General features: G+C 46.7%; 1 protein-coding gene across 1 annotated transcript in view; it reads left to right on the forward strand.

Moving 5' to 3' along the window:
• The window catches only part of LOC144168192 (phospholipid-transporting ATPase ABCA3-like), a 45,560-nt gene extending 34,192 nt beyond the window's left edge, over positions 1 to 11,368 (forward strand). The window contains exons 7-9 of the mRNA XM_077697227.1: positions 1,526 to 1,699; positions 5,885 to 6,107; positions 10,842 to 11,368. Of these exons, the coding sequence (XP_077553353.1) occupies positions 1,526 to 1,699; positions 5,885 to 6,107; positions 10,842 to 11,087 (643 nt within the window). The 3' untranslated portion in view covers positions 11,088 to 11,368. The remainder of the gene's footprint in view (positions 1 to 1,525; positions 1,700 to 5,884; positions 6,108 to 10,841) is intronic.
• The last annotated feature ends 16,108 nt before the right edge of the window (positions 11,369 to 27,476 follow it).

Here is a 27,476-nt window from a genome sequence, read left to right on the forward strand (position 1 = left end):
AAGCCCGTAAAACTGCCTAAAATCACAAAATAACTTTGCAAACAGGCACTGCCGGATACTTTCAGCAAACCTAATGATTCCAAATCTTCTGATTCAACATTTTTTCCCTGATAACAAAACCAAACGCTCATGCAAGGTAATCACGAGTGGCGCTCTATTTTCTTAGGTAGCAGTGACGCGCGATAACCGCTCCCCTCTTGCACACCCAGGTGATGTGAACGCGTGTCAAAAATTATGGCTTTGTTACTGATTTTGAAACGACATTTCCTCAGCTAATTCCGAATCGGTTCACTTGTTCCCGAAACACCTGGAACGCTCTGAAAAAGGGCTCCCGAGGTATCGGTCAATATGAACGATTTTGCATAGGCGCGGTACCGAAAGAGTTAAAAAAAATGTTGATGCGGCATCTAAAACCTCCATTAATTGATTATGAGGTTTAACGTACTGGCACTACTCAGGCGACGAGGCGCGCCGTAGTGGAGGGCTTCGAATTATTTTTGACCACCTGCGAGTCTAACATGTGCCGCAATCTCGAACGAACGCGCGTTTTTGCTTTTCGCCTCTATCATGGGAAACCTCTAAACTGGGCATCCAGTGGTGCTGTCGCAATGCCACCACACCTGCTGATGGTGTGTGCAATGCTTTATTTCTCTAGGGTAATTGTACATACAACTGCTGTGTGACGAAGTTCTAATGTAAACACAACCTGCAAATGTGGCTGCTTGTTAAAGGTAGTTGTAACATGCCTGTCCGTAGTTTTCCACGACAGCCTCGCAGAAAATGAAACATCTTAAGTGTAAACGGTGGCCAATACACTGTTGACGGTGTGCTTCCCACAGCCTCCAACGGATAAATCAACATCGTCTGGTTTTCCCAACATAACTCAAAACGACCGACATTTTCGGCTTGTTGGCTCGACATTGCAAAATTTAGTAGCTCTGACACAGGCAAGAACAAAGCGAGAGTACAAACAGAGGGCAACATGCACACGCCTCGTGTGCATCCTCTCGATTTTCCCTATTCTGGGTTAACGCTACTAAATTTTGCAGCGTCGAGTTCTGGTGTTACCGTCATACAGTTTCTGAGGAGCCTGGTTACAGCAGATAAGTACGGAATTAGATTAACAGCTCAGAAATTTTTACGCCGAAAAACATTTCTCTTCTTTGCTCTTTACACAAGAGCTTCAGTGGTCAATTCTACCCGTTGTATGGTGCTCGCCAGTGCAACAGCTTTGCTATTGCACTGCCGAGCTTAAGCTTAAGGGGAGGCTAGGAGATAGTATTTCTTGCAAATACTCATAGATACGTACGAAGACTTTTTGTGTTTTCATCAGTTTTATAAGTTTTGCTTTAAGCTAAATGTAACTTAAGCTCTGATTGTATAACATCACCTTGGTCCGGATGTATATGTAATAAGGGTTCAAATCTTATTCAGATTCATTGGCCCGATAACAAGATTGGGTGTCTCTCGCCATGGAGGCAAAGCCTTACCTTTACCAACTATGTATCCGCTTGTATGCGTGCAGCCGGAGAACCAGGCGTAAGCTGTCCGTGTGCATCGCCATGCTTGGCCTCCCCAGACTTGTGCTTCTGGACGAGCCTTTGGCTGGCATCGGCAGCACAGCGCGTAGGATCATCCTTAACTACATCGCCGCGTTCCAGAGGGTCGCAAATGTCTCTTTTATAATCGGCTCGCACAGGTAAGTGCCAAAAAACCCTAAAGGAATAATATACGGCCATGCTTGAAGCAGTTGGCTTGATAGGCCTTCACTTATCCACCGCGTTTGATAAAGAAATCAAGTCTACTGTGACAAGTATACACCACGTGCAACCTGCCGTTTGCTTTCCCGAATACCTTAGTCACTGAAAATGGAAACTGGAGCCGGAAAGTTTTGCGCTTTTGCTTTCGCTTCGTCATTATTATCATCATCAGCCTGTTTACGCATACGCGCACTGCCAGGCAAAAGCTACTCCCATAGATCTCCAATTTTGCTGATCCTGTTCTAACTTCAAACAATTTATCCCCGCAAACTTCGCGATCGCATCTGCCCACATAACTTTCTGTCACCCCCCGCCCCGCTTGCCTTATCTAGGTATCCACTCTCTTACCCTTAATGACCAATGGTCGTCTTGCCTTCGCATTACATGCCCAGCCCACGCCCATTTCCTCTTAATTTCTACTAATATGTCCTTAACACGGGTTAGTTTCCTGACCCACCCCGCTCTTTTCTTGTTCCTTAGCGTTATACCTATCATCTTCTATACCATTGCTCGCTGAGTCGTCCTCGATTTAAGTTGAACCCTTTCAGTGAGCCTCCAAGTGTATGCCCTGTAGGTGAATACAGGTAAGAGGCAGCTGTTACACACTTTCCTCTTCAGGGACAATGGTAGGCTGCCATTCATTATCTGAAGATGCCTGCCGAACGCAACCCATCCCATTCTTATCCTTCTAATTTTTTCTGCCTCATGGTTGGGAAACGGGGTCACTACTTGGCCTTGGTTCAAGAGATGCAGTGGTGCAGCGCTTAATGCTGCACGGTGCAGCGGTGGGGTCGAAGTAGAGCATCCGCCTCGCGTGCAGAAGGACCGTGGTTCGAATCCCGGTGTCGTGCAATTCCTACTGGATAAAAAAAATCCACATGTTGGTAGAATTGAGCGAGGAAGCTGGGGATGCGGCCTGATCTTGGTGACCATTGCCCTTAATGCACTCTCTCACCAGAGCAGGATTGGCAAGCCTGGTGTAGTAATGGCCACAACCTCCCATGACTGCCACAATTAACCCTCGGCTTTCAGTCCCCAGCGGCTGCGAAGCAACTGATCACGGCGGCGGTCAGAACTGTCACGCTGACCCTGGCGACGTTTAACACGAGCAAGTTATCGAGGCGAGTCCAGAGGTGTTGTTCAAGGACATGTAGGACAATAAATGTAATGTGATAAGGCTTCTCTTTATTTTCCCCTTGAATTCTAGTTCTCTGTTATTGCTCCTAACTGTTACTTTTAATTCTTTCCCTCAATGGAAAATTTGGTATTGCAAAAGGTTGAAACGTATTATTGTCACTGTCAGCAAACAGTAAAAATGGCATTTGGCTTTTAATGATTTTTATTGTCTTGTGTAGAAGGTCATTTTAGATGACAGCGGTACATATCCTTTTTAAGCAGCAACGCTGGCTTACTGCCGCCACTTGAATTCCTCTCCTACTTTAAATCAGCGCTACCATTTTGAGAAGTGCAGCCTGCATTACAAACACACTATCGTCAAGCAATATACATGTTAGTGTGGCCGAAACATTGCTACATAAACAAAAATTGAAATGGATGATAATTGAGCTCCTTTGTATCTTTTTTATCACATTTGCTTGAATGCTAGGTTTAAAACTACTAGTCAATGCAAGAAAGACCGGGAAAGGACTTCAATATGAGTGGCAATGGTAGCTCACAGTTTGAATCTTTGGCGAAGCTAGGCCCAAAAATTTTATTTTATCGAGAGTTATTTCCCAACAATCTCGTATGATTTCTCTTTATATACTGCTGCCGTTTATATATCGTCACAGGACTCAAATTTGAGCGCGAATCATGGAGAAACTATACTACCTTCTCCGCCCTGCCCATTTTTTTTTTGTTGTTGTTGTTTCAACGCCGATTTCCCAGCCGATAATAATTCCAAAAATGCTCAAGAAAGTTTTTTTCTGGCCCGAGAGGTAAAGTCATTTGTTCAAGCATTGCGTCCAAGCGAAAACTGTGTGAGCCAAGTACCGCAGCCAATATAGATATTGGGAACCCGCTTGTGCAAACTGTAAGGGCATTGTGACCTCGAACACGGCTGTTTAAAAAATCGGTCATCAAAATCAGCGTACGAGCCCGTGAGCTGAAAACACGGTTAACAATGCACGGTTAACACGGTTAATTATGACACACCAAAGAGGAGGTGGACGGGCTGTGTTTCTAAAGGTTCAACTCCAAACTTCATAAAGAAGGACTGCTGCATTAAAGTTGTTCAACATCCCTGGGTTCACCCAACTGCCCGGAAATGCGTCCAAATGCAAGAACGATTCCCTCAGCCTGTTTTTTCGTACAAAGACAAATAATTGCCTCATTCCGTTCCAAGAGAACTTTACGACTGCATTTGAGCCGCTTTCACAGCCTCGAACAGGTTCATCGTTGCAGATCATGTTCACATGAAGAAAGTTGCTGCCGTTGTCATTTTCAGTGAAGAATAAGTATTTGATAGGCCATGTTTTGCAATAAATCTAAACAATTGATTTTATTCAATTTCGCATGATGATGTTTTCGCAAGTACAGCGTCTTTCATTGCTGCAAATCATGCGATTTTGATTTAATACACTACAAGCATACCAGCAGGCTCTCTGTAAAATCTTCACTGCATGTCTTATCAGAGGAACAGAGGAAGAGAAAGATAGAGAAGATTTTCTTGGAAGCAGGACTCAGTAAGCCTGTTCGGGATAGTAGGTTGAAGACGGTTAAAGGATGGAGTAATGGGCAAATTGTTTTTTATCAAGCAGCTACATGTGTATAAAAGGGAACTTAAATTGATTCTTCCCGTACAACCATTAAACTTGTTATGCTTAGCTTTTTTGCCAGACAAATCTTTTAAGTCAAATCCCTTCCATCTGATTTTTCTCTCATCGCTAACAAATTTAATTGCCTTTTTGAAGAAGATACCTTCACGCGCCCGAATTGAATCGCTTTTAAAAAACCCAAACTGCGCGTTTGAGCTCCTGTGTAGGGCTGCATACAGTTTTTAGACGTCTGTATAAAGGTGTCAGAACGGCATGTTCGCTGTTTCGAAAAAGAGCTTGTACCTCAACATTAAACCGGTTAGTTGGTGAAGCGCGAGTATATCTGGAATCGGCCCTGCAAAAATATCTGTTACGCATATGATGCCGATATGTTTCGCCAATGAAATGCAGCAAGAATTGCGTTTGCCTCCCATGGTTTCAACCATAATATTCCGGTAACTTTGATTCAAAGCAACTGAAGGGTGAGAGGCTTAGGACTGTTGCGACAAAAAAAAAGGTGAGGTCTGAAGTGATTTTGTGAGTTTGCAAGGTATCGTAATATCAGAAATGTTACGAAAGGGTCGCTGTTCCACCTGTCCTTTCAGGCCTGCGCAGTCTTGGTGAGGTATGCCTCCGTGACAGGTATATTAGTTGCTGTACTGCAAAATTGAACGAGTCTTGCAAATCGTTTCAGTTTTGAGTTCGCATCTTTAGAAAAACGCAGGCAAAGCTGCAACGCACCCTGCCCTCATGTCGACACTAGAGCGGAGGAAGTTCCGCTCGCTGCCTGCGTCTTGTACTTGCGAGTTCGAATGTCTCCTGCAGCCGATGTAGTAGCGTATGGAAACAGTAGAACGAATAAATGAATAACGCCTATGTTTTCCATACCATGAAGACATCATACGATAAGTATGACAAGGACCGGACGATGACAGAGGCAAGGTTATTGTAAAACCAGTTTAAGTTCATAGTTTTTAGCATTGTTGATCGTGCATCTATTGCAACGAACCCTACAAAACGCTGGTTGTCCTTCGTAATCGTAGAAGCACTTGTTAATCCTAGTTTTTTTTATACAATTCCAATGAGGCAACTTCAATAAACATACTACGCTCTTACTCGGTTCTATAAGCAACAGATCAGCCAGGATTTTCAGCACATGTGTTTCTCTAACAGGAACGCCTAAAGCTCGACGTCTATAGCTTATGATTAGGGCGCTTAAAATTTCTATGCCGGATATCTTTCTGAGCCTTCTCCATATTTTAGCCTTCACAAGAGCACCTACAATACCATTGTCTGGGGCTCATCGTCTGCAGCGGAAGTACATTTCATTTGGGCAGCAATGTTTTAATGACGCCTACTCCCTTGCAGTATGTCCGAAGTGGAGTCCGTATGCGATCGCATCGGCATCATGGATGGAGGCCGGCTGCAGTGCCTCGGTTCATTGAAAAAGCTCCAGCACAAGTTTGGAAAGGGCTACACCATCGCCGTAAAAACGCTTCCAGACCGCAGGATGGACAAATTGTACCAACTGGATGTGTACCGGGCCATCAACTTAGTATTTCCGCATGCCGAACTCATCCACACTTACGAGGTGCGCCATAATGCGTTTGTTCTTTGAAATCGTGTTTGCAAAGGGTGGCTTTTGGGGTGGTTCTTATTTCAGTTTGCTGACGACTATTACTTCTAAATGTTTGATCCAGCCGGGAAGTTCGGAACGTCGCTCAGCGTTCAGAAATAATCATCGGAGAGGGCTCGCTGTGCTCTTTTTTTCACATATGATGGCGTTGAATCAATATTCAAAGAAATGAACGTTCAGCCTAACTACTAGCGACTAGAATAACATCACTTAGAAACTTTTCTCTATCAGTTTAGGAAGCCTTCGAGTTACTAAGTATTACGGTATATGACAGGCAGGTAGAGCATCCGCCTTGCGTGCATATTCAGAAGGACCGTAGTTCGAATCCCGGGGCCACACAATTCCCACCAGAATAAAAAAATCCGCGTGTTGATGGAATTGCAGAGTGTGGCTTAGGGCGCGGTCTGACCCCGGCGACCTTTGCCGGTAACGCACTCCCTCACCAGAGCAGGATTGGCCACCCTGGTGCAGTAACGGCCACAACATCCTATGAATACGTCAATTAACCCACGGCCCTCAGTCTCCCGAGGCTGCGAAGCAATTGACCACGGTGACGCAGCGGAGGGTGCTAAGAATCCCTGGAGCCGGACAGGCCGCCATTGGAGTCTGAACCTGGCAACGTTTAACACGAGAACTTTATCTAGCAAAGTTGGTCTAGAGGTCTTGTTCGAGGAATTAGAGGGCATTAAGCGGGATGTAATAGGGCTTAGTGAGGTTAAAAGGACAGGTGAAGCCCATACGGTGCTGAAAAATGGACACGTTCAATGTGACCGTGGTCTAGTGGACAGAAGAGAACTGGGAGTGGGATTTCTAGTCAATAAAAGTGTAGCTGGCAACACACACCAATACTGTATCGTTAACGAAAGGGTAGCCGGTTTTGTCATTAGGCTTAATAAGAGGTACAAACTCAAGGTGGTACACGGCTACGCGCCTACATCCAGCCACGACGACCAGCTAGTTGAACGCTTCTATGAAGATGTGGAATCGGTGATGGCTAAAGTAAAAACACAGTATACCGTAGTTATGGGAGACTTTAATGCTAAAGTAGGCAAGAATCAGGCTGGAGACAAGGCAGTTGGGAACTATAGTCTGGGCTGTAGAAATAGCAGGGATGACCTACTAGTCGAGTTCGCAGAACGAAATAATCTACGTATCATGAATACCTTCTTCTGCAAACCGGAGAGCCGGAAGTGGACGTGTAGGCACCCTAATGGGGAGCATAAAAATAAAATAGACCTCATCTTATGCGATAACCATGGCGTCGTGCAGGATGTGGAAGTGCTCGGAAGGGTAAGGTGTAGTGACCACCGTATGGTAATCTCGAATTAGGCTAGATTTGATGAGGGACCGTAACAAGCTAGTAAGAAAGAAGCACATCAACGAGCTAACAGTAAGACGTAAAGTGGAAGTATTCAGGATCGCGCTGCAGAACCGTTATTCAGCTCTTACCGAGGAAGCGGTGTTTACGGTACAGGACGCCAGCGACACTTTTACACGTATTATCACGCACTGTGCAGTAGACGTCGGGGGCACGATGGCAGGACAAACTGGTAAACTTTCCCATGCCGCGAATGATCTAATTAGGAAAAGGCAAATCATGACAATCTCCACCTCAGCTGACAGAATAGAACTAGCGGAGCTTTCGAAGCTAATAAGTGTAAGACCGCTGACTTACGGAAGTATAAAATGGAGAGGTTCGAATATGCTGTAAACAACGGAAACACCCTGAAATCAGTGAAGAGGCGTCTAGGCGTGAAGAGAATGAGATGTATGCACTTAAAGACAAGCAAGGCAATTTCACCACAAATAGGGATAAAATAGTCATAGTAGCCGAGGAGTTCTATAGAGATCTGTACGGTAGCCGGAATATCCAGGATAATGGCATACGAGAAATTACTTCAGAGGAGATAGGCATCATACCAGTAACGACAGAAGTAGTAAGGAAAGCTTTTAAAGAAATGAAACGGGGCAAAGCACCTGGTGAAGATCAGATAACAGCAGACCTCTTGAGAGATGGCGGGCAAATTGTACCAGTAAAACTGGCAAACCTGTACACGCAATGCCTAAAGACCGCGAGTGTACCGGAATCTTCGAAGAACCCGAACATCCTCCTAATCCATAAGAAAGGTGACATGAAGGACTTGAAAATTACAGGCTGATCAGCTTGCTGTAATCGCTAACAGAATGTCTCCCACATTAGATTTCAGTCAACCTAAATAACAAGCAGGGTTTTGTAAAGGCTATTCAACAATGGACCATATTCACACGATAAATACGGTGATAGAGAAGTGCGCGGAGTATACTGAACCCCTATATATAGCCTTCATAGATTATCAGAAAGCATTTGACTCAGTATAATCCTCAGCAGTCATTCAGGCATTACGGAACCAGGGTGTGGACGAGCATTATGTAAGAATACTAGAGGATATTTACAACACAGCTACCATCATCCTTCATGAGGAAAGCAGTAAAATACTTATAAGGAACGGCGTGAGACAAGGAGACACAATCTCTCCAATTTTATTCACCGCATGTTTACAAGAAGTATTCAGAACATTGGATTGGGAACAGGTGGGAGTAAGGGTTAATAGAGAATACCTCAGTAACCTCAGATTTGCTGATGACGTTGCCTTGCTAAGTAACTCGGGGGACGAATTGCAAAGCATGCTTACCGCACTGGACAAACCGAGTAGAACCGTGCGCCTGAAAATTAATATGCAGAAAACTGAAGTAATTATCAATAACATCGGGACAGCACAGCGGTTTGTGATAGGTGGCGAGGCAGTGGAAGTGGTAAGCGAATATATCTACTTAGGCCAAGTTTTGACCATGGATCCCAACCATGACGCAGAGATAATTAGAAGGATAATAATGGGGTGGAGTGCATTCGGCAGGCATTCTCAGATAATGAATGGCAGCCTACCATTGTTCCTGAAGAGGATAGTGTATGACAGCTGCATCTTACCGGTACTCACCTGCGGGGCAGAAACTTGGAGGCTCACTAAGAGGGCTCAACTGAAATTGAGGACGACTGAGCGAGCAATGGAATGGAAGATGATACGTGTAACATTAAGAAACAAGAAGGGAGCTAAGTGGATCAGGGAACAAAAGCGTGTTAAGGACATAGTAGTAGAAATGAAGAAGAAATGGACGTGTGCAGGGCATGTAATGCGAAGGCAAGATAACCGTTGGTCATTAAGGGTAGCATAGTGGATCTCCAGAGAAGGCAAGCGGGGTAGAGGGCAACAGAACGTTAGATGGGCAGATGAGCTCAAGAAGTTTGCGGGGATAAATTTGTCGCAGTTATCACAGGACCGGGGTAATTGGAGTATAATGGGGGAGGCCTTCGCCCTGCGTTGGGCGTAGATAGGCTGTGATGATGATGACGATGATGATGATGGTTGTGGTATACGACAGCCCTTTTACCTATTATACCTAACAAGCGAGATTACAGAATCCTTTATTCCCTGTGCTGTAAACTCAGACGCGGATTAAGCGTTTCATTGAAACTCCGCATTTAGGCACGCAAACGTTTTATTTATAAAAAACCTCTCAGTGGTTGGGTGACGTGGGTGGTATAAACTTATATACAATCGATCTCCGAAGCTTTCACGTGACTGGATGAAACCGTTTATCTCTGCAATCTGCTACATTTGTGAGCGATAAAGCCTTGGCTAACTAAATCCCCTCGTAAATGTCTTAGCTATGTATGCAGACGACACAATTTCAACTGGTGATGGTCATAAATCGCTTACTGGAAATCTTAAACATCTTTTTTTATGCATACTCGTTTATGAAATATGACCTTGGAATATATATCAGACATCTGAAAAAGTTGGTAAGTTTGAATCTCCTTTATGATGCACAGTTTTACAGTTACATCTACTAGAGCGAGATCTGGCACTTTTGTATCATGGACCGCTCATGGACCATGATACATCATGGACCGCTGACAGGTATTTCATTTTTAGTTGGCATGACTTACAAAGAAGCTTAAACTTGCCTTTAGTGGTATACACCGCGCAAATGTCGCTCAAGACTAATTGAGGCTGTTTTATTGATAAAAATGCATGACTTATGAAGGTGCTCAACCTCAGGCATGACGAAAACTTTTAAAGCAATACCAACGATACGTACATTGTTGCTCCTGTCATAGAACGCCAAATAAAGCGGGAACATTGTCGGCTACGTTACTTCCCGTGCGCCAGCAGCGACCCATTCCTCATACCATACAGCGGTATGAAACTAAGGTCCAATAAAGCTGCCAAGCATGGATGAAAGAACTGCTTAAATGAGAACTTAAGTCACTGTGCCTTTTGAAAATCATTATAGATCGATAGAAGCAGCGCCGTTTCAACTGTAGCGAAACGCTTTCCCATCGAGGCCATAAGGTCAGGGCCCTGCTTGGCCATTACCTAATGGCTCAAAGGGGAGGACGTAGCAGGCGATCGGTGAGGTGAGAGAAAGTGTATGATGTGAAGGGCGTGTGCAACATGCAGCAAGAAAATATACAGACCACTCATTATGCCGTTTCCGGCTGGACATGGTTGTCACTGCTTCTTCAAAGCTTTTTTTCCGCAGTAGTGTCTGTCCAGTGTATAGCCTTTTGCAGCAAGAAGGGGTCGTTCTGCGCAAAGCAAAATAAATTGCGTAGGCTGCCTGGTATGAACCACTGTTGTGCGTTCGCAGAACCTGCTCGAGTTCCGCGTCTACCAAGTGGGCATCCCTTGGAGCGAAATGTTTACCCGGATGGCTCGAATCAAGAAGCGCTTCAAGCTTCAGGATTTCTTCATCACAGACGCCTCCCTCGAACAAATATTCCTCAGCGTCACCCGGAGGCAGGTCAGCGAGGCTGCCGCTGAAGCTGCCGCAGCCGATGCGAGAAGAACATCCACCGTAGGAGTGAAGTTCGAAGCAGGCACACTGAAATTATAAACCTAAACACTTCGCAAGCATCGGTATCCGCGTGGACAACCATTGGCATCTTCCTGGACAATTTTGCGTTCAGTGCTAGAAGTATTACACCTGACGTGTGACATTTTTTTTATTGTAGTGGTAGTGGCGTTGCATCTCACTCGTCATAACAGAATGCTAATGGAACAAGCCAGATTTCGCCACATTGTTTAGGAAGGGAAGTGTGAAGCCTTTTGTGAGTTTCGTGTCGCAGAACCGTTTGTGGGCAGCCCGACACTTTAATGAGGAAGGCTGCTCTTTAATTCGACTGCTCACTAATGTGAGTAGAGTAACTAGAGCTGTGCCTTGGACTGGTTGTCTGTATTTGTATTGCATATAAGGTTAAATATATTAAACAGCGGAACTGCAGCGCTGTCTCGTGTTGTTCTTTCCTGTCTCGTTTTCCGTTCCACTTCCTGCGTTGGTTTACGCGTTCACGAGTCGTGGGGACAATCCATTTTTTATTGCGCAATGAGAGCGCAATGCAAAGCTGAGTCATCAGGTGCGGTGCCGTTAATCGATAGGACTTCAAAGTTTCTGCCAAATCCCGCTCTATATCAGGGACTGTCATCCCGTAATGAGGAAGATAGCGTTTATTATGCTTCTCACGGGCAGTAGCAGTGCGAGTGCTGACACGAAGATGTGCTACGAAAAAAGTAGCGCGACAAGGCGCGGCACTGAAAGGGACTTGTTTATTATAAAAATTGCTCTTTCCTGGCAGCGCTAACCTTTTTAATTGATTGTTACTGTAGAACACCGTACACAAATATAGCACACAAATGGCCCGTGAAAACTAGCATAATGTTTATTTCCAGATGGGTGAAGCACTAGTATGCGCTAATCTTTGACGCGCCTAAAACACCTACTCAACCCGGAGAAAATCGGCACAGCCAAGTCTCACAAACTTCAGACATATAAATCATGCCATTGGCTGCCACTCCCAAGACTTCACCCAGCTACGCGTCATATACATTCCGGAATATCCACAAGCACCCCTTTCTACCAAGCACGGAGAAGATTATGAATATCTGGACGCTGAGGTCACCGAAGCAGAACTCAGGACGACTCTCCTAACCATCAAATCCGGCTCAGCCCCTCGTTCCGTCTCAGTCACAAGTGGCAAAGTCAGGACCGCTGCCCCAGCCTAGTTAAACCTTCAGCTGTTCTTTCTTGGCTTTTATATACCACAAGGTTCCTTTTCTAGAAGCCGAAGCGTCAATACATTCGTGGCCGCTGCGACGGTGTTTCTCGGCTCAAGCAGTCATACATCTTCTCCGAGGAGACGCCAAACACCTGCGCGGCTGTCGTAATTTGTCCACAAAAAACTTCCGGTCCCTGTCCACCGCCGCCACCCTCTTTGGACGCCGAGTTCGGTTCACAAATTTGCGTCAACCCTAAGGTCTCCCCTATGCGTGGGGAGGGGTCGACGTGGTGTGGTGACGGCGTCGGTGTTTCTAAAAAAAAAAAAGCACCGGGGATAATACGAGTATAAAACTGCGGGCTCTAATAACTGGGGCCTCCCGAGCGGTGGTGCGTGAAAAAGACATTCAGCGCAAGTTCGTGAAGCGCACATCGCCAGAGAAACAACTGTGTACGACTCTGAAAGGAAAAACGTTACTGAAGTTTGTTTCGACTGCAAGCATTAAAGCCGTGCTTCCCCACACCTTCTTTCCTTCCGTCGGCATCCACACTTTTACTCATTTTTTTTCCTACCACACGAACATCCATTCAATCTTTTTTTTTTCAGTATGGCATTCAAAAATATGTATTCCATAACTTCCTCTGTACCCTACATGCTCCAACCGTGAAGAGATCGAGCTTGTCATTGGCTTATCCATCGAGATATCCACAGTCCCACGCAAGCACTGATTGCATGTATGTGTTTGCTGCAAGACATGAAACGTGACATAAGGAGTGCCTTGGATGCTATTTAGCTTTAAATAATACTGCATGGGCTAGGAGAGAGTATCTTCGGAGCAGAGGACGGAAGAAAATATTATTCTAACATTGGCGCGATACTACCTGTGTGATTGTGTGCCTGGGTCATGTGAGATCTCTCTGCAGTTCTATTTCTTTCTCATGCGTCGTAACAAGCTCCGCGAAGCGACTTGCCTAGCCCCGTCTTTTCTAATAAAAATATTACCTCTCTCCATCTCAAATGAGGCTAGGGCAGCACTGCGGTATGAATTCAGTGTACTGAATCCGCGTTTGGTGGAGAAGGCACAGGTATTGTTCGCAATATCGGCCTGTTTTATCCCTTATAGCGTTTCACACGTGAGGCCGCGTTCTATACGCTTTCTTACACGCAAGTGAAAATCAACTACCCTCGGTCGAAACGAAAACGACGGGGAAATGCGAAGCTTTCCGGAATCAATTCCAACGCCAAACAAAGAAACCTAGAAGTGAGCGGACTCTATCTATTCTTAATGTAAGCATCCTATATACTGACGCGATACCTAGGTGATGTGTATGGTGAGGTGGTGTGATGTGGGTCCACTCGCTAATGATACCGGCATGCCATGGCGTTCCCTAGCGTGAATTCAACCATCGTCTTTGTTAGCCGGATGGGTACATTTTCTGCTACTTTTGCACGCTCATGCACCCCTCTCCCAATCCGAACTGCGTCTACCGTGCCAGAATGGCTTAACCGTAAAGAAAAAGTGCCCGAAAGCGCACTCGGATAGACGGTGGCTTGATAACGCGAGAAACCTAGGTTATATTCCGCCCACAGGAAGTGATTTTATTTTTCTTCAGTTTACCCATGATCATCGGCATCGTAAGAGAAAGCTTCGCTTTAAAAGCATCCGCACACTTTCCCACAACATCCTAAGAATGATCATGGTAATGAACCGACAACAAATGATCAAGAACCAACCGATACTCCAAGACATACAAATACGCAGCAACGCACCTGATTCAAAAAACACTGACGGCTCCTCGTGAAGTCGTAAAAGAACGCTGCAAACAAACTCATGAAGGTCATCGTCTGGAATAATTACCATACAGACCATCCGCGCCGCTTATCGCACCCATACAACCCGGTACATGGATATAACCGATAACCGAGTAATCTCAAGCCAGCTTCCTCTGAAATCTTGTAAGGGCTCTGCATATGAAATCACATCGGCTCGATGACAACATGTAAGTGGTTCTTGTACGTAGCAAATGCACACCCACGGCCGCTCGGTGGAAACATTGCTTCCATCCAGCGGCCGTGGTACACCCAACCAGCAGTAACCGCAAATCAAATCTCTTGGGAAATACGCGACATTATGTTCCCAAAGTAATTGAAACCTCCCCAATGAAACTGGAAACATGACCTACAGGTAGCCTAACTTAATGCACTACAAATATCCGTAATAATGGCCCAATAGGACATTTCAGTCATTATTTCCCAAGTGGTACAACTTGTTCACTCGGCCAAACAAATCAACCTTTTTTGGCGGCCAACTCAGCTACCAGCTAAAGCTGCAAACGGAATAGGCTATGCTTGGTAACATGTACCACCAAGGCAACCCTGACCCTAAGACTACCTGTAGCCTGGTGGTTGCATGTCTTCCTTCTCCCAGATCCATCGAACCTCCAGTAATTCAATGTCACATACGCAAAAAAGAATACGCCGACCATATCAAAAAAACTCACCCCCAAATCACAGCCCCCTTCCAGGACGACAGTGCACGCGACGCACAGCTACTGTTCTGCACAACGCACATGTATACCGGCGTTCTAGACTGCTTGGACTGGAACAAACCCAGCCCTCTGAGGTTGGCGTGGCGATTGGATTTCCTCCCCTTCCCCGTCCATTGTGATAAATTCGACGACCTGCCTCACTCCACATTCTGCAAGGCTTCGCACTTGCCACTGAACTTACACATACGGTTCACCCCACGTTATCACCCTCGGACTGTGGATTTCGCCCTCGACGGACAAAAAATAGACACTACCCGCCCTATGGATACTTTAGTGTCACGTTGGTCCAGCAAAAACAACTTTAAATTGTGGCCTATGTGTGAAATGGGCGTTGTTTATATGTGTGGCCCTTTCTCTGAAAATGTAAAAGGGTCCCCTCGCGCCATCTCCTTATCGTTTGTGCAAGAGCCCTCGCCCAGTTGGCTGAAGACGCCGAGTTCCTAAAACATCAAGAGCCCCGCTGTATACATGACCGAATGAATAACTCAGTGCTAAAATCGCCACAATTTTTGGCAAATAAAGGTTTTTACTACTATTACTAATACTACTACCACTACTACTATTACTATAGTAATACATTTTGTCAAACAAAACCTTATGCTCGGCGATATGTTGCTTCTTCCTGTCGCTTCTTTTTTGCCCTTACTACTGGTTCTGTCGCGCTTTCTTGTTCTTTGAGAAAATAGTCCAAAGTTATCAGTTATAATATGGTGATCCAGCGAAAATGGCCATCATTGTACTGTAATTCCCCAATCGAATGCCAAATAATATTAGAGAGTTGCTGTCATCCTGTTCTCCACTAACGTCCTTCTCCTCACGTATCGAGAAGAGGACTCAAAATCTTTTGCCGCAAAAGTGACAGCACCCGCAGCCTTCAGCACAACACCGATGCGGTGAAAACTTCATTTCTGCTAGCAACTATCTTTTAGATGCAACGCATCTCATGCTCGCCCCTCTGTCCTTCCTGCGTCTGTCCGGCATTGTCCGCACAGCTCCTCCTCTCCTCTCCTCTCTCCGATAGCGAACACTCTCTCCCAAACAGCTGCGGGTTGGCGCAGCGCGCTCTCACTCCGTTGCTAGGCGCCGGTGGGCGGCGCTGCTCGCGCTGCGCATTTGCAATAGGGAGGCGAAGCTAAAGTTTGCCGGGCGAGGGAAGCGCTGCCCTCTCCCCGGAGGGGGAGTACGCCGGGGCAGCGGCCTATTCGGCACGTGCTTTTTTCGCTGCGCGCGTGCTGCATTTCTCGCGTTAGGAAGAGGGCTGGGTAAAATTTTCTTTCGACTTATGAAAGCATACACATTAGCACGTGTCCAGCAAGTTCGGTTTAAACGTAGAGTAGTTACTGAGTTCATTTTTGTCGACGTTTGTCTTGTCGTCTGCTACAGACCCGCCGCTCGACCGGCAGACTGCCCCGACGATTTTAAGGGGGGAAACGCGTTGTTCGGCGGTCGTCGGTTGCTCTTTTCTTCTGCAAGGCGACAGCTGTTCAGCTGGTCACAGCGTACTTTTCTCTTGTTTGTTACTCCCTTCGCGTGCTCGCGCTAGTGACATCCGGACTTTCTGGACTGCAGAAACACTGACGCGTGCAAGAAATGTAAGATAGACCTGATTGATTATGGTTAATAGGTGAATTCTTTCTCTTGAAACAATCAGCTGCATCTTATAAAAACGCATTAGAAAGGCACACGCTAATTAAGGGGTGCGCTGACAGCGCCGCATTTCCATTTTACTTGTCCTTGAAGAAATTTTTCGCAATGTTAGTCACCCGCTTGGAGTACAAGTATGGGTTAGCGTGACAGTTGGCGGAAACAACAGAACAGCTTGTGGCGTATAACTTTTAATTACTATAATATACAGAATTTGGTGTATACCTCTTTTAATTACCAGTATTTCTAAATGTGGGCAAAAAGCGAACAACGCAGCAATCCCGTCCAGAACACAAGTCACAATGACAAGACGGACCAGAGCTACTACAGCCAGGTAAATCGCTAGAAACTATTTTTTTTTTCACCCATGCAAAATGTCAACCTATTGTGTTATATATGGACAATATCGAACGGCACCAGCTAAACAACTCCGAAGTTCATTTATTATAGCGGAAAACAATCATTGGCAGCATGCATTAAAAAAAGTGTAGAGGGGAGAACTCGTTAGAACACTAGTTCGCATTTTCAAAGCCGGGTAATGTAAACTGAAAGCACACAGATACAAACGAAAATGTGTCAACTTATTTCACCTTTCGAACTGCAGTGATCCATGCTTACCGTCTATCCTTTTGGTGCGCTTTCGCGGGGAATATGCAGAATTTAACGAATGGATCCTCTTCTTTCGCCTTGTTACTGTCGTGACAGCTGACCATGCAACAATATGGTTTTTTTTTTTTTCGCTTTCAGTTTCATCTTTTCGTTTCGGGCTAGTGAGGAGTGTTCCCGCCGCTCTTTGTACATACGTGCTGGCTTAAGTGGCTCGCGCAGCCGGCGGTCGCCTTTTGTTCGCATTCGTGAGTAGGGGGCTGGATGCCTCAGGCGGTGCGGGAGACAGCGCGAGCTGCGCGTGCACTTGCCGGACGCGGAGGAGCGGGCCGGGAGGCGTCTGCTTCACAAGAGCACTCTTTATCCCGTGAAACCGCCGGGGCGCTCGGCCGTTCGACTGGCGCGTAGCAGGCGGCGCGTCTGTAGCAGACGACAAGACAAACGTCGACAAAAATGGACCCAGTAGCTACTCTACGTGTAAACCGAGCTTGCTGGACACGGGCTAATGTGTATGCTTTCATAAGTCGAAAGAAAATTTTACCCAGCCCTCTTCCTAGCGCGAGAAATGCCGCACGCGCGCAGCGAAAAAAGCACGTGCCGAATAGGCCGCCGCCCCGGCGTACTCCCCCTCCGGGGAGAGTGCAGCGCCACCCGGCGATCGTTCCGGAGCCTATACTCTCTCTCTCCGCGCTCTCCTCTCCTTCGGGCGCTGTGAATATAAAGCGGCATGCCGCGCTCCGACGGTCTCCGTCGACGGTCGTCCGCGTTACACTTGCACTCTCTCGCAGTACTATACGATTGCTTGATGCAATTGTCGAGCCCCTAACTGTGCACTTTACGGACCACAAGGCACTCATTCTCGACTGCAATAAAGACCGTACCTGAGCATACGTGTACTGCATGTGCATTGCATGGTGAAAATGGAAAATTACGCCCACCTCCCCTTCGCGTGAGAATCCCTGCTATAAGCGTAATCAATACGATGGAAAACGCCAATGGAACCCCCCATGAGATGCGTTGCATCACTCCAGGGTATCCGCGAGGGGAGGTGGGCGTAATTTTTTAGGTGGGTATGTGCGTATTGTTGAATTTACTTTTGATATGAACCCTGTCAAAACATTTAGTATTGATATGAAGCCTATCAAAAACGACAGCCACAAGCAGCCACAAGATGGAAGCGACACAAACAGCTTCACCGCAAAAGAACAGCTGATGCACAAAACATGCTTATCAAGCAGGGCTGGTATCCCGTATCCCCTCACGCCCTCATTCAACAAAGTTCCTAAGTCTATAACACAAATACCAATGCACAAAATTCTACACTGATGCGTCCAAAACACGCTCTGCAGTAGCATTCGCGGCACTTGGACCAAACGTCTCCTCAAAAACAATGAATCTAAACGCAAGCATACTCGCAGCAGAAGCACACAGTATTACGATGGCTGTTGAACACATATTACAAAGCATGATACCTATGTCAGTAATATACACAGACTCAGTGGTGTAACGGCTTTATCGTGTGGTAAAAGCCACAAAATGCATATTTCAACCAGCTTCTAAGGACTATTATGTATGCATACTCCATGGGGCTCCAAACTACAATCTGCTGGGCCCCCGGCCATTGCGGAATAGTTGGCGCTGAGTCTGCTGACAGACAAGCAGCTGCCGCCACCCACCATGGTGAGGTTGAGAATACCTTACATTGATGTGAAGGCTCTCATCAGACACAAACTCCGCAAGCAATGGCAAGAAGAATGGGACACAGAGACAGAGAACAAGCTTCATGTAATTAAACCAAAAAAAGGCAAATACATAACAGACACACGGAACCGAATCATTCAAGTTACACTTTGCAGGTGTAGGACACACACACGGCACACATTATTACCTCTTAACTGGCACACAAAGAGGACAATGTTCGAGATCAGGGCAAGAACTTACCGTCGTTCATATCCTTGTTGAATGAAAAGAACACGACGCTGACGGACGCAAACATTTTCCAGAAGTCTACACCCACCACAGCACAATTCATCCAGCACATTTCCTTACCGACATTCTCATGTTTGCATGCAGTCGTGTTTTAGAGTACTTATTTAGCGTTGGATTTTTACAATTTCATATCGACGATAATTATTTCATCGATTGCCCTCTGATGAGGGCTCTATTAATCACTGAAAGCTGAACTGCATTTCCATTCCCCACTTCTAGCTCTTAGCAATGTGGTCCTCTACACCAGTAGATTGCTTTTAATGAAATGGCCCCCTAGACCATTTTTTAACCATTTTACGTAATAAAGTATACGCCCAAAAGAAATGTACAATACCTTGGTAGTTGGCGCGCTTTGGCCAAGTTGCCCGTGCGCTAATAAATAAAACATACAACCACGGCAAATATGAGGATGTCGTCGCAGCGACATGATGAAAATGAACTAATCACCCGCCACAGCTGGAGGAATATCTTGAAGTATTTGAATCACTAATTCTACATCCCAAAGTTTCGGTTCACTCATGCTCCAGTCAGGCGAATTCAGGCAGAAATATCATTTTTCGGAGCATGAGTGCAGGAGACGGCTACCGTGTGAGTCCGCAAGGTGGCGTCGCAACAAAGGTGGCGCCACAGAACCATCTCACCTGTAAAAAAATTACTTCGGGCTCTGAAGTATGCTTACATGTTATAAAGACGAAAACCTATTGGTACTTGTCGAAGACTTGGGATTGTGAAAAACAGCATGCGCGTGTCCAGCGCGTGGCCAGTTTTATATTACACATCTTCCCGTGGAATCCCAGGGTTCGGAATTTCATACTTTATTTATCAAACAAAGTGCGGTGAAAAAGATCTCAGTTTTTGCCCGTGTACACCAACAATACGAACAGATTTTTTCTGCAAATTCAGAATAGAACGATAATTGCTATACAGGGTTGCTTATCAATGCTCTTAGGGACTGGCAGCTGCCTCTTTCGTCGCCTTCGGTTGCTTTCCTTTTGCTGAGTCAGGCTTCGCCGATGCTAGCTTCCAGTTTGTCAGGCACAGAGATATGAGCTCCTTCTGTGGGGCGTCCAACCAAGTAAAAAAGAAGCAAAAACAAAATGTTAAAAGAAGCTTTCACATCAGGCAAAGCCATTGTCGCAGTTCACCAGTCACACTGCAAGAATCACTTTGCACACCTTGTCTGGAGACAATGAATCAGTTTGCATTTCAAAGCCTTAAGGATAAAGCAGCATGTTCTTAAAATAAAGTTTTACGCGAAATCACTAGTTAACTATGCGGCTTGAAAATCCAGCAGCCATGGCAGACAAAATGGCCGACGTTGGTACAAGCTATGGCACAGAAATGGCGCACTAAAAATTGTGGTTCATTCCTCTGTCATAGGAATCGGTAAAACACGAAAGAGAAACGTGCACCGAAATCTGCACCTGAGCATGATTTGCGGGTCGGTGGCTGTCTTGTGGGTGCACTTGACGAGCGACGTCCTGCTGGCGGGTCGCTTCGGCAAACGTGTACTGGCGTCATTTTCGTGACGGATATGACGTCAGTGAAATCTTGGTGGATTCCGGCATAAAATACTTTCGTGTTAAAATATAAAACCTGTATACGAACAACCCTAAGTATAACGTACTCCTTAGTATTGAAGTTGCTTTCCCGCAAGAAACCCTGTGTGCAGGGGTGCACCCTTTACAGGCCGCTTGCTTCGTTGCACTGGCGCCACTTCCGTGATGGATATGACATCAGCGAAACCTTGGTATACCCGGGAACGAAACACTTTCGTGTTAAAAGGCGCAGTGCTAAAGGAATAAAGATGAGGCTAATGAAAGCTCGCAGAGACGCCACATTTATCACCGAAACTCACGGAATTGAAAATAAAAATGGGGATATTTGGCTGCGCGTGGGATTCGAACCAGGGTCCGCCAGAATGCGATGCGAACACGAAACCCCTGAACCACCACACTGGATAATTTCAGCCGACTAAAGGTAGCCATAGTATATTGGTTCTGGCCTCTGGAAAAGTGTGCGTTAGACACATGTAGTGCGGACAGCCAAGGGTGTCGGAATCAGGGGTGCAGGGGGAGCGATGGCTCGCCCTCTTTTACAAATGGGGTAGCATGGCTCCACCAATCGTAATGCAGGCGATGAGGCGCGCCGTAATGGAGGGCTCCGTATTAATTTTGACCACCTGGGGATCTTTAACGTGAGCCGAGATATCGTACGCACGGGCATTTTTGCTTTTCGCCGCCATCAGATAAGCAGCCGCTGCGGCCGGGAGTCGAATCCGTGAGCTCGTGCTCAGCAGCGCAACGCCTTAGCGACTGAGCCACCGCTGCGGGTGGCTCCACCAATCAAGGTGTACCTGAAGAGTGCTGCTGAGCCCCAGGCAGCTCTGGAAAGGATAGGTTTATTTGCAGAAGGCAAAATGCTTAAGGTTCGGGTGATATTCAATCGACATCCCGGTGGCACTAGTCACTAATCGAACATTTTTTGCTTTTATAAATGCCTCCACTTCTAAGAGAAGAGTGATTTGGTCATTCTCCGTCTTCAGCAGATATATAGTTGAAAAGCCGTCGTATGAAGCATTTGACAGGCTAATCTTCCATCTCAAATATTCGATGCCTGCCGTATAGATAAAAGGTTGGTGGTATGTTCCCTTTGACCTCTGTAGCGGGTTCATACTTTCATGATACTAACCAGCTTTACGGGACAGCATCACCACTTTCTTTTTACACTAATTAGCTGAGATTTACTAGAAAACCCCGGTTCCCTAGCGGCTCCCAAAAATCGCATAATTACTCCCTCTCTAACGAGTTGCAAGCAGTGGTATTAGCAGTGCAGCAGTATATTACGAAATATCAATCCGTCCGTATCGTATCCCAGTGGAATTTAATATACTGGCACATCAGAAATGTGAAATAATTGGTACAAAATTAAAACGAATCATACGTTGTCTGCACACGTGCTCTAATAATATATAACACATAGTTCAATTTCAATTTCTCCAAATATTAAACCTGAACATTACAAATTCATTACATTCACCCCACAAGTTAATTTTAACGCTTAACATAATTTCTTTTTTCAACTGATCTGTGTGTGTATCTAACTTTTGGCTTTGTCAATACTCTTCGTGTAAGCCTTCACTCGGTAGCATGAACGAGCATGCCTGTTAGTATATTCGACGTTAGGCGGCATATAATGTGCAGGTAGTGTCTATTGCTTTGATAATATTTATTTTTACACACATTTATATGTACACGGCTTTTTTTTTTGGAGTGTTAAAATGGGCATACAATTGTGCGTGCCACCATTGTCTCGTGTAGAGGGAACAGACACCGTGAAGTCACTAACTGTATTTTTAAAATCGTGCTTTCTATGCCTCAATAAGGGCGTCCTTCGTCATGCCAAAAGCATAGCAGGAGAGCCAACTTTATTCCGTGGTTTTCACAAGACAGTGATGACGATAAGCGAAGGCATGTCAAGCTCCTCTAGAGAAAAAAACGCTTCCCGCGTTCGAAATCTAACCTGGGTCCCTCGCGATATGAAGCCGACATCTATCCTGTTTCGGCAATCTGACACGCTCGAAGCAGTCTGAATGTTGGACTTTCACACTAACTCAGGTAGCATCGAAGAAAACGTTGCGTTTACACCCTTTTTTTCTTTCGAAAGCGACTTTGATTTTTATTTACAGCACTCCTCAGCATCTGTGATGTTGAATGAATACTTGATTGGGTTTGAATTGGCTTTATGTTGTTGGGTTTATTGTTATTAGTTGTGTACAATAGTCATTGTAGCCCCACAGTACAGCCCCAGCAGAAGTGACCAACGACAAGAAATGATCGTAATAATATTGAAATAAGATATTGATGATGATGATTGTGAATATGCATATGGTGACAAACTTTCCGCTCACCCGGTGGAAAGTAATTGCGACGCCAGTGCGGACAGCAGGAGTAATACACCGTGATTACAGAAGTAGCAATTCGAAAACTAGCGAACCACGGTTCCGCTAGTGGCGCTAACAAAGGCCAAGCCTCCAGTCGTGGTTATGAAAAGAGGAAGACCAAGACGAAGCGGGTAATGAATCGTGGGGGAAATAAAAGGCTACACTCGCGCCGCGGCAAACGTGCCGTACAACCCTTATGAAAAGGGTGACACCACTCTGGCGTGGTATGTTCTACGCCACACTTCTTCAAATTTTATCGCTCTGGTGCACATGGCGCAGGACTCTTAACCCTCAGTAACGTTAGCAGATACAGAAAGCCCTTGCCCACGGCATGCGGCGCTGAAAAGGAGAGGCAGCGACAGAAACGCGGACAACAGAGCCAAAGCAGCCGACAACCTAGCGCTAAGGGACGTGAGATCGCCCCCCACGAACAAGACATAGCGGCAAGCAGCGTAGACGGCCAAAATGGAGAAACAGAAGCTGCGACGCGAAGATGTTGCCACGGTCACTCAATGAAAGGACCTCTCTTCCATCCAGCGGCCATACTATTCCGACACAAATCGCCCAGAATACACCGGTGCACACGTCACACAGCACACGCGGCGTGTTACGTGTGCACACACGGCATACGTGTAACTTCCGCAGCTCCGATGACATGAGTGCGTGGGCGTGGCTTTGCTGCCCTCAGCTGCCGAACCTAGCCCGTTCGGCGCATCTGGAGAGCTGAGGATCAGTGAGCGCCGTAGATTTGCAGGCAAGTGAAATTTCGCATATTATATATTCGATACTGGGTGGACTCATGATCCTCTATAATTTCCCTATTACAACTATCAACCTTACAACGACCACACTCACCACCTCTGGCAAGCTCCTTGAGTGATAATTACGAAACCAGTGACCGGCCATGTTTGAGAAGAATTCATATGCTCGGATGGCACATTTTTAGCCACCCAGCCCAGTATCAGCAGAATCGCCGAAAAACTTGGCATATTTACGAATCAGCGCGCGACTGTGCTTCAAGCTTCGTGCAGCACATTTAGGCTGTGTAGCGGAGCCTCCACTACCTGCTCCTTTCTAGTGGGTACCTCTGTGTCGGTGATTCAGGCTCGCTGCCAACGGATCCAAACACGCCGCTACATTCCAGGAAAAGTCCGGATCGCTGGCGCCTATCTGTCTGCGGGAATCAAACTTCGGCGGTTGCAGACGAGGCGTGTAGAGACACGTCTGAAGGACGCGGAGACCGTTGCGGAGACCTCCTCTTTCCCCTCTCTCGGTCTCATCGTGCGCCACTACTACCGACCCCTCACGAACTCTGGAAAGAGCATTGTGTGTGTCTGTACCGTGTCGCACCGTGTGCAAAAACTAGAGGTGACGCTTGTTTGACCGTTAGCGCTTTGGGTGTAAATAAGAGCCCCCCAAAGCGCAGAAGTTCATTCCTGTTGGAGCAGTGAATCGATGGTATCACTCTGCCCGAGTCCTGTACTGTAACCTCGCCTGTCGGGGCATTGTTTTTGTCTTGCTTCGGCTCATCTCTCGCAATGCAGTAAACAAGTTAAGTTTGCATCGGCTTCTTGTCGTCATCTTCAAGGCAGCAACATTGGCTAGCTGGCCGCTCGCTTCACCCGCTACCACAGGCATTTCCGAGGCGACGGAGCTCGGCTCGGGGACGCCTGCCCGTACGCAACCGCACGCATACAAAGACATAATCTGGCAGCTCAATTCCGGGTTCCTACTGAGCATATACATTCTTTTACCACGCTAAAGGCGCGAAACATGGTTCCATTCGTAGCGACACGTTCAATACGTAATGACAAGTCATGGGTGCTCACGTCGGACTCTACGTGCCGTACTTACTTCTAATTTGAGCGCGTCGTCACGATGCACCGCGAATACGACGCGGCTCATGGGATCGGGGTCATGCTTGAGGGCTTTCCAAGCGGCCAGCAGCTGTAGCCGCTTCTGGCGAAGTTCCTCCAGTCGCAACGCCATCCTGGTCTGCAGTCTTTTGGAAAGCCTCCCGCTGTCGTCTTCAGCCGAGCACGGCAAGTCCATCTTGCGCCAGTGAGGAAGACCCATATACATCAGGGCCCTGCATGAGCGCATGCCTTACATTTAGCACAAAGTTTAGAGTTTGGCACAGAACAGCCCTTTTCGTGACTGGATTCGACGGCGAAAGATCATCCTGTTTCGCAATACTATGCCCTGCACGTAGCGGGCAACTCTATGATACAGGTTTGTTCTCCTAGAGATTAGGGCCAAGAAGCAAGCAGAACCGAAGTTGAACCGAACCTAAGTTTGAATCGCTGGTGTGACTGGCCCGCAAACTTGTAAGAAATGAGGAGCTTTATGAGCTCCACGTGAACGGAGCCTTCAAGTCCCGTAATTTTTGTTGCTTTTCTACAGTAGAGCACATGCCAGTGAAGAGAGAGACGGCACCAGACGCATGTCTTGCCTCAACGGAAGCCTGATTTATTTTGTGCGCGTGGCTAAGCTTCTTCCAAGACCAGCGCGGTGGATAGTGACGATGGTGGAGCGTAGATGATGATGATGACGGCCTTTGCAGTGATGAAAATGATGGTGCTACACTACGAAACCATATAAGAACACCATTATCAACCCTGCTCGTGCGCATAACATAAAGGGACTCTATTAGCAAATGGACGATACAGTTTGCCCTGCTTGGGAAAGGCAAAGCGCGGGGGTTATGGGTTGGTGATTTACATTCGGCCGCGCAAACTCTGAGAGAGAGCAGCATATGCAGTTAATCGGCCACTTTCGCAGGAGGATTCCACAGAAAAAGACGCCGAACTCCACGCGCATTATACTTTAACCCTCCCGTTTGAAGCCCGGGGCACGTCCACTAAAAATTATCTACCTGTGCATAAATCTATCAGGGCACTCAGCTGTTTTTTGTATAGCCCTTCATGCTTCAAACACTACTCACGCGGTCAACGGAGTAACCGTTGTGCCGCCGGTAATACGTAAATGTGTGTACACATGTGTGTTCACCTTGTACAAGATGTTGCATTACAATTGTATTGCTGATTGCTGCTAAAATACCTAGGAATAGGAGCAGAATTGTGCAAAAACCCGCTATGGTGGACTTTTCGCCCAGTGTGCAGCCTTCGCTGAATCTTCTCCATCACGCCAACTTTTCAGGCTGCTTTGTTCTAACTGCGTTGCAGCTGTCGAGCTGAATGAGCCAGGACACAATACGCAATTAATATATTTTATACCCTACACGTGCAAACGCACAAGCAGCAGCGTTGCTCGCCACGTATCCTGGGCAATGTAGCGGCCAGCGGGTAGCATTCGCCCCTCCTTTCCAGCCCCCCTTCCCCCAATCGGACGGACGCCGCTCGGCCGATAGCCGCAGTCAGTGTTCCTTCGTTTTAGATTCAGAGCATCTGATTCACTCGCCTTGTCCCTCCGGTGTCGGCGGCGGCGGCGGCGGCGGCGGCGTTGCCCACCCCTCCCCCATTCTCCTCGCCGCGCCAGCTACGCTATCCGCCGCTCACCCCCTCTCCTCTCCGATAGCGAACACTCTCTGGCGAGGGGCATTGGATTGGATTCGATTGGATTGGCCTGGCTTGGCTTGGCTTGGCTTGAATTGGATTGGATTTGGATTGGATTGGATTAAAGTGGATTGTGTTGGATTGTGTTGCGTCATAGCCGCGGCAGACGCGCTGGGCCCGGCGCATGTGCAGTACACTCTCTTCCGCGGTTTCCTTTTCTTCGGGCGCGCTGCGCATATAACCGGTGTGCCGTTCTCCGGCGAAACACCTAGAGTCCACGCCGCTTTACAAGTACGCCAACGTCGTCATCGACTGGGACCCCGGCTTACGCAGTCCCCTCAACGTTATGCGCGCTATAAAACGCGGTCCCTTCGCCGCTCCGCCTATGCGTCGCATCTACACAGGGGTTCCCGCGAGGGGAGGTGGGAGTTTTGTTGGTAAGCTCGGCGCCTTTCGCGGTAGTGTGATGCGGTATCTTATTTGCGCAGTGCCTGAAGTTCCGGGCAACAGAGGTACAGCTCAGCACTACAGCCATGTGTGTGTGTCCGAGTATAAATGTGTGTGCGTGACAGCAAGAAGCAGTGGAAGGATATTCTGCATCTCGTCTAGCTTGTGAATTACGATTGGAAGAATAGCGTGAAATTGAAGTACGTTTAAAGCCGAACTATAAAATGGCTGTGACTCCAAGAGAACGATGAGCGCGAAGATAAAGAGCGATGGGCTCAATAAGTGACGCCACGAAAGGCGAAGGTTTTCGAAATGACGCCATCTGCAATGTCTGGAAAAATCAACCTGTCATGTAAGAAGTTCTGAATACAGCACAATACTTGGCCTCCGAGGCTCCTACACTCACATCCCCAAGAACACGTAGGGTAAAGTAATGGCCAACGTTGTAATGCAAGCCATTTACGTGGAGAAATCAAGTCCGAAAATCATTTTAGGTCCTTTTGTAGCAGTACCGAGGTTACAGATCAATGATAGTAT

The sequence above is a fragment of the Haemaphysalis longicornis genome, unplaced genomic scaffold (assembly GCF_048455015.1).
Source record: "Haemaphysalis longicornis isolate Haplotype H1 unplaced genomic scaffold, Haemaphysalis longicornis Haplotype H1 scaffold_2, whole genome shotgun sequence".
Lineage (NCBI taxonomy): Eukaryota > Metazoa > Arthropoda > Arachnida > Ixodida > Ixodidae > Haemaphysalis > Haemaphysalis longicornis.